At 28.7% G+C, this 8,224-nt stretch overlaps 1 protein-coding gene across 1 annotated transcript; it reads left to right on the top strand.

The window, feature by feature from the left end:
* The first annotated feature begins 4,462 nt into the window (after positions 1 to 4,462).
* On the top strand, positions 4,463 to 6,568 carry LOC115725094 (cucumber peeling cupredoxin). Its single transcript, XM_030654518.2, has 2 exons — positions 4,463 to 5,014; positions 5,943 to 6,568. Exons 1-2 carry the CDS (start codon positions 4,831 to 4,833, stop codon positions 6,326 to 6,328), a joined length of 570 nt encoding a protein of 189 aa, XP_030510378.1. The 5' UTR covers positions 4,463 to 4,830; the 3' UTR covers positions 6,329 to 6,568.
* The last annotated feature ends 1,656 nt before the right edge of the window (positions 6,569 to 8,224 follow it).

Below are 8,224 nucleotides of genomic sequence, written 5' to 3'. Positions count from 1 at the left end.
TTTTTTTTTTACATTCCCGATTGTTTAAAATCGTCGCCTATAATAGGATATAGGCGACGGTTTTAAACCGTCAGGAAGTCCACATTAGCAATAGTTTTTAACCATCGTCTATTTTACTCGTTTGCGACGATTATAGAAACTGATAAGAATAATTTAAACGACGGTTTAAAAATATCGGAAAAAAATAACCATTTTTATAGTAGTGTAAGTTAAAAACACACCATAAATATCTATATTAATTATACGAACGTTCAAGGGAAACTTGCAAGAAAAATCAATATATATATATATATATATATATATATATATATAAAGGAAAGCATCAACAAGTTTAAGTGGCATTCTATATGAATTTTCTCTCCTATTCTTAATTTTGTCAAATTTTGTCATTTGTTTAATTTTTTTAATTATTTTTTAAGCTAAAAATCTATATATAATACATCCACATTAACAACACATCTATTATCTATTATTATTACTAATTACTATTACTAATAATGAATGATGGAGTAACTTATAACTATATCTAACTACTAATCTATTATAAATATCAATATATACAAAAAAAAAATATTGCATTATAAATTGAGAGTATTTTTTCTTCAAAATATATTCTTCCAACAATTAAAATAATTTTAGGTGATATACTATATCTTTTACAAACTAAATATTTTTTGTCATATTTAATCCAAAAAAATGTACTCATATATATATATCCATGAAAAAATACACACGGAACAAAAATAAAAAAAAAAATCAAAAGAAATAGGCGATATTATATATATTTTTTAATCTATTTTTACTCTTTTTTTTTTAGTGTTTCATGTTTTATTTTATACCTATACCAATATATGCATTAATATAAATCATTTTACAAATCAATATATCAATATATCTATATTTATCTATCTATATACTTATATAAATGAGATGAGAATACGAAGGAGATGATGTAGCATCTTCTATATGAGTTTTGCTTATTGGTATTTGTTTTCTCAAATTTTTAGATTTTATTTGATTTTTAATTAGTATTTTTATTTAATAAAGCTTTTCATTTTTTCATCCCTACTTTCTAATTAATTAATAACATTTATGTATGAATAATTAATTAAAAGATAAAAGAAGAAGAAGCATCATAATATTACATTGGTAGTTTGAAAAGACCACTCATTATTAAAAAATAATTCAGTAAAAAATAAAAAACTGATAACTTTCCTTTTGTTAATTAGATGACCTATGAAATTCTAACCTTAACATACGGTAAATGTAATAACTATTTGTAGTATTGTGTATTTATTTCACACTTATTGTCTTATATAATAATAGCATTTTTTCAACATTTTTATACAATGTACTCATGTCATGTCTATATAAATATATAATATTGAAACAAGTATTTGTCACATACCATTCTCTCTCAAGTCCACAACTAACAGTTTTACTTTTTCTTGCTTATATATATATATATAATTATATATATATATACATATATTCTCTATATTACATATTTGCGGGCAAGAGGCAACCAGTCTTTTTGTGTGTATGTTTTGTTGTAATGAATTTATATATAGCTTTATAATCTTTATCCTTAGCAATTGTTTTTTTTTTCTTTTATTGTGTGTTCTATATTTTCTGACAGGAAGGGAGTACTACAACGGAACGGTATTGCGAACTCTGACAATATACATGGATCATTATCCTTTCAAAGATTTTATGCTTGAAGAAACTATGAAAGATTTTCAAAGAATTTTTCAAGTTAGGTAGCCCATAATATGACCAAGTTTAGACCAGATTCTCATGGTGCTGGTAGTCTTCATTATGTATATGTATGATTTTCTTTAAACCAAGTCTATTATATTTTAATTATATCTACACATATCTTTAAAATTATAGCCATTTCGCTTTCATATAAATCATTGTACCATTATTTCTAACTCTACCTAAGCCATTTGAGTTGTAAGTGGTGTTAATTTGTTGGATAATATGAAATTTATGATCACATAATGAACTTATTTCAATAAATAAAAAATTCTATAAGCTATATAATTAATTAGAATTTGGGTAGTCTCTTAGGTTGTTTTTTTATTTATATTGTTCAATCTTTTCTCAAATTTTCATATAAGGTTTTTTAATTATGATTTTTTTAGTAAAATATATCACTATTACATTTTTTTATTTAATCTTCTAATTTGTAACATAAATTTAAATAAGAACAATCTTATTGGATAGATTTTTGTATTGATTATTCTGTTAAGCAAAAATCAAGTGTTTTTGTTTACTAAATAATAAATTTATATAATAATTAATAGAAAATAAGTTTACTATGAAGAGCCTTAAACAAATGAATAAATGTCGTGGCATGTAAAAAATAATTAATGGTTAATAAATAAAATTTGAATGATTCAAATATTTATTTTTGCCATATTGATTGTGAATGTGCTTTAAAAAAATCATTGGTATATAGATATTTGTATATATTTATAATTAATGTTCAATTTCTATGAAAATATTAATTGCCATGTATAGTATTTTTGAATTTATATGTGTTTATCATCTATTTTTTTACTATATATATTTATATAAATATCTATATGTTTGATTGTCCTATAAATAAATTAATAGAAAATTACAAAAAAAAAAAAAAAAAGAAAGAAAAATAAACAGATACTTGATTTATAATCATTGGGTATTTTGAAAGTTCTAGCTAAATGCTAACCCACAAAACTTGAAGAACAATTTAGTTAATCAACTAGCAAAACTGTAAGACAAATTAACATTTTATTATGGAAATAATTAGTCTTATTGATCATAACTTCCTTTTTCATTGTTATAATTTACAAGTTTTACATCCACATAATCTGTTAAAAAAAATTAATCCTCTTATCTACCTACATTCACAATATTTGTGAAAAAGACATTCCAATGATCTACAAAACAAAATGAATTTTTTTTACAAGTAGCAGTCAAATTGTTTTTAGTTTTTTTTTTTTTTGCTGAAAAAATAAATCTAAATAGTATTTTAAATAAATACTCTGTTTTTTTTTTCAAAAAAGTTATTTTATTAGATTTCTTTTTTATAATAAAAATATAGTATAAGGTATAATTGATTACCCTAAACTGTTTTCCTCATATTTTTTGTTTTAGCTTCTTCCAGAAAATTATTTTTCATACTCTTTACTTTTGTCTAATTTCATTTAATTTTACTGTTTCAGTACTAAAACATGCTCCCAGACTTTGATATCTACCAAATTATGCCCCTCAAATTTTGATATGTACTAAATCATGCCCCCTGAACTTTCATCCATGTTAGAATTTTTTTACTAAATTAGACAAAAATCCTTAAATTTAACAATCTTAATAGTTCAGGGAGAATTTTTAACAGCCAAAAAAGTTCAGGGGGCATAATTTAGTACATGTCAAAGTTCGCCGGGGAAATTACTAATTAGCCTTTTATAAATTTTGGCAAAAAAAAAATCATAAAAATACAAATTTTCTCAATAAAAAGATTACAAATGTTGGGTTATAGTGCGCGAAGCGCGGAATAATTCCCTAGTAATATAAATAATAGAAAAACAAGCCCCCACACACAACACCATTCTTCAGCTACCATAAATTCAAAGAAGACGGTCAATATATAAAGTAGAGTACTTTAAAGAATTTTTTCTCTAGAACAAAAAATTAAACATATATACATGCATGCCAATTTTAATAATAGGAGTAGAAATGTTGGGAAGAGTAAAGTTTGTTTCTATTCAATAGCACACCAAAATAGAATAGCACATGAGAAAGTTAGCCACGCGACAATTGTATGGGTCAGGCCAATACACATTATTAATTTAGTGTGGATAGATATAAAAAAAAAAAAAAAAAAAAAAAAAAGAGAGAGAGATGGGTTATCCTATCCTCCTATGCGTTAATATTGCTATTAGTCCAACTAAGTATCTATAATAGCTTTTAGGGAGTATCGCTAGCTAATCGCAACGCGATATGTCGCAAAAGTGCTAGGCACCGCTGGTGCCTAATGGCAATGCTCTAAAAAGAACATTACTATTAGGCACTAGTGGTACCTAACACTTTCTCGATATATCGCATTGTAATTGACTAGCGATACTTTTTAAAAATTATTATATTAAATTCTATGATAGCTATAAATAAAAAAAAAAAAAAAAAAAATACTACACAGTATCCTTTTAACATTTTTCAAAAAAAAAAAAAAAAAAAAACAAATAGGATACATATTTCATTGAAATTTATATAAACCCCACACGTTAATGAATTTTCAACCATTGAAAAGTCAAAATAATAGAAGTCTTAATAATAAGGAAGGATAAAAGAACTATCCTGGAAAAACAGTGGCAGCCTAAGGTCTCTAGCAGTCTAGCTAATATGATAATTATAGGTCATACGACCAAGTAATCAATAATAATAAAGGCCGAAACTTTTGAACTTATTCCATCATATTAATCAGTCGGTGGCCGATGAAGATGATCAACCTCTCTTCTCGTCTCTACATATAGATAATGTTTGAAAAAGATTGTGGACAATATTATAACTCAAAAACGTATAATTTAAAATAATTAATACATATAGTATACTACTTTTTCTCTTTTCACAACACGTGTATCATTTTGTGGTGCTCTCTTCTCTTGTGTCTAATTATTATATAAAGGATAGAACAAGTTCCAAAACATAATAAAACCCACCGAGTGCTAATTAATAAAGTTCTCAAGCTCTCTTCTTCTTCTTGCTTCTCCTCTACTTGGCCAAAATAATAGTTTGAGAGAAAAAGAGGTGGGAAGGGACGACCTTTGAACACAGTTGATTTTCATAATGGCAAGAGGTTTAGTGGGTTTGATCTGCTGTTTCGCCCTTACGGTGGTCATCTTTACAGATAGTACAGCGGCGGTGACACATACGGTTGGAGACACTACAGGTTGGACCATTCCTTCAAGCCCTGAATTTTACACCGACACTTGGGAGGATAATAAAACCTTCAGGATTGGAGACAAATTAGGTGAGTAATTGTTTCTTTATTTCTTCTTTTACTTTAATTATTATAGTTTTAATTACTTCCTTCATAAATATATATAGTAACTTCTGTTGCTTACAATATGTTCATCGTGATTGACTTTGTAAGCTGATTCACTAATTGTGTCAGTTAATTGTTACTAGAGAGAGATCAAGGTATATTGTTATGTAGTTCTTTTTTTTTTCTTAATTCAATCTGATTGATTATTTGTAAGGAAAAAGAAGAATTAATCACAAAATATATAGTGAATTACTAAACTACCCTGAAGAAAATATGCAGTAATTACTTCTTTACTAAATAAGAATACTATGCGGTTCAGTATTTAAGTCTAACATCCAAATTTACATATTTTAATTAATAATAATATTAAAAATTACTTAGCAGTGCATCACTACAGTTTGTTTTTATTTAATAATTTAAGAAAACTAGATAATAAATTGCAAAGTGATAGCGATACATCTGAGTGGTAGTGCTCAAAATCCATACATAGTAAAAGGTTTTCTAGTAAGTACTAAAATAATGAAAAAGAAATCAATTATTGATCTCCATTATTTAGTGAGTGTGTTTTGTTTATAATTAATCACACGATAAAGTAGCTATTAGCTTTCTTTCTTTTCTTCATTTTTTTGGTTTTGAAAGGGAAAGTACCTAGCTATGAGCTTTATGATAATGTGTAATTAATAAATATATTACACATTGAATCTCTTATATAAATGTTTTGTCCTCAACTGACCGACACTATTCGCGACGTAAAATAAATAGTATAAAATTGTGTCATATATAACAACATGTTACTTGCTAATTAGTTTTGATATGGAATTCCATAATTCTGAATGGAAGAAAAAAAGGAACGAAAAATTACTTGAATTCTTGTTATATTAATAATGGGGAATTTCATTAAATTTTGATTCAGCTTTCAATTGGAGTGGAGTACACAACGTGGCTCAAGTATCAACAGAAGCCGATTACGATAATTGCAACACAGCTGCAGCCAGAGTACTAAGCAGCACAAGCCCATTCGAGTTCACTCTCAACACCACTGGTGACCACTACTTCCTCTGCACTGTTGGAACTCATTGCCGAAGTGGCCAGAAGCTTAAGGTCGACGTAGATACCTCAACTACCACACCAACTACACCTGCTACTCCTACAACTCCTGGATCACCGACTAATGGTACCACTACTTCTTCTCCTACTACCCCCACCACTTCTACACCCGCCAATTCCTCGCCTTCATTCGCACCCCTCGGAGCTTTATCTGCAGCCATGTTTGCCCTAGTGCTCTCCTCCTTCATGTAGATTAAAGAGTAGTAGTGAAGTGATCGATAGTAGCAAGCATGGTATATCTCTTTGCTTGTGGTTTTTTTTTTTTTTTTTTTCACTGCTACTTAATTAATTTTTATTGTACTGTTTGACCACCGTATGTTTTGAAACTGATTGGTTCTATTATTTATTAATTATCTGTATTTTCTTATTCGATCGGGAGAATTATTTCTTGAATAGTTGTTGATAATTATATGTGATGAGATTATTGGATTATTATTGTGGCTTTTATTGTTTGAAATTTAATTTTTTGTTTGTCTTTTCTTTCGTGGTGGTTGACAAGATTAATGACTCTCGTTCGGTCTCGTCTTGGTAGATAGATAGGTCGTTGACAATAAAAATAAGTTAATTAGGATTTTTATCCTTGAATTTTGATATGTATTAAATTATGTTCTTTAATTTTTAAAAGTTGTTAAAAATATTCCTTCAACTGTTGAGATTATTGAATTTAGGGATTTTTATTCAATTTTAGTAAAAAAAAAAAAAACTAACGTGGATGAAAGTTCAGGATGTATGATTTAGTACATGTCAAAGTTTGAAGAGTATGATTTGGTAGATTTTAAAGTGTGGGGAGCATGATTTAGTACATAAATAATCACTGAAATAGTAAAATTGAATGAAATTAAGAGTCTTTAAATCTAACAATTTCAATAGTTCAGGGAGAATTTTTAACGGCCATAAAAGTTTAGGGAGCATGATTTGATACATGTCAAAGTTCGAGGGATAAAAATCCTAATTAGCCATAAAACTATTCTAATAATTTACATGTCATGGGATTAAAATTCTTCGGTTTGGAAATTTTGTTCTCCTAGTAAGTACTGTCTGTACAGAGATCAATTAATAATAATATACATTGGGTACTTATTCTTGAATGGAAAACTCAACACAAAAATGAGTGAATGAGTTGCATTTCATTATATAGTAAGGATGCATTTTACAGGAAAAACAGAGGCCAATAGTGGCAATACACGTGTAAAGACTAAAGCACAGAAAAAGAGACCTAATGGTAAAGTTTGTTACAAAAAGGTAATGATTACACAATGATTGTTAAATCTTGGGATTCCCTCATTCAGTACTGCCACTCTTCTTTTGTAAGCTCATGATTAAATATTATTGGATTCAATTTCTTTAACACCACCTCTCAAACAATAAGGTGATTGAATCACATTGAGTTTGTTGACAAGAAATTGAAACCGAGTTGGAGTAAGCCCTTTTGTTAAGCTGTTAGCTATCTGATCATGAGAGGGGACATGTACTAAATCATACTTCCTGATTGTCACACCATATTGTCACACCTTGTTTCGTTCGAGCGTGATAAACAGATAGCCCACTGTGAGACCTTATTTCTCACAAAGTGGACATCAATCTCAATGTGTTTCGTTCGAGCGTGATAAACAGGGTTAGCTGCCAGTGCACTTGCACTCATATTGTCACACCAAATAACTGTTGTTGAAGTGCATTTGAACTTGAGTTCATTCGACAACTCTGGGAGCCATGAAATCTCTGCAGCCAACTGAGCAAGAGCTCTGTATTTAGAATCCATGCTGCTCCTAGCCACGACAGTTTATTTCTTTGATGACCAAGAGATCAAAGCATCTCCTAAAAACACACAATAGCATGCAACAGACTTCCTATCATCTGGGCAGCAGGCCCAGTCAGCATCAATAAAGCCAATTAAGTTTAGATTAGTGCTAGGAGGTATGTGCAGCCCATGATGCATTGTCCCTTTGAGATACCTAAGTATCCTTTTGGCTGCTCCCCAGTGCACATCAGTAGGTTGTTTGAGAAACTAGCTAGCTAAATTTATTGAGAGCAAACGAAATGTCAAGTTTGGTATGACTGAGATATTGCAAGGCTCCTATTACACTTCAG

This window comes from Cannabis sativa, chromosome 6 (assembly GCF_029168945.1).
Source record: "Cannabis sativa cultivar Pink pepper isolate KNU-18-1 chromosome 6, ASM2916894v1, whole genome shotgun sequence".
Lineage (NCBI taxonomy): Eukaryota > Viridiplantae > Streptophyta > Magnoliopsida > Rosales > Cannabaceae > Cannabis > Cannabis sativa.
This window is presented reverse-complemented; position numbering and strand designations above follow the sequence as displayed.

Coding starts and splice junctions, on each gene's coding strand:
- LOC115725094 (XM_030654518.2), top strand. CDS start 4,831: ATGGCAAGAGGTTTAGTGGGTTTGATCTGCTGTTTCGCCCTTACGGTG. Junction 5,015..5,942: donor CAGGATTGGAGACAAATTAG/GTGAGTAATTGT, acceptor ATTTTGATTCAG/CTTTCAATTGGAGTGGAGTA.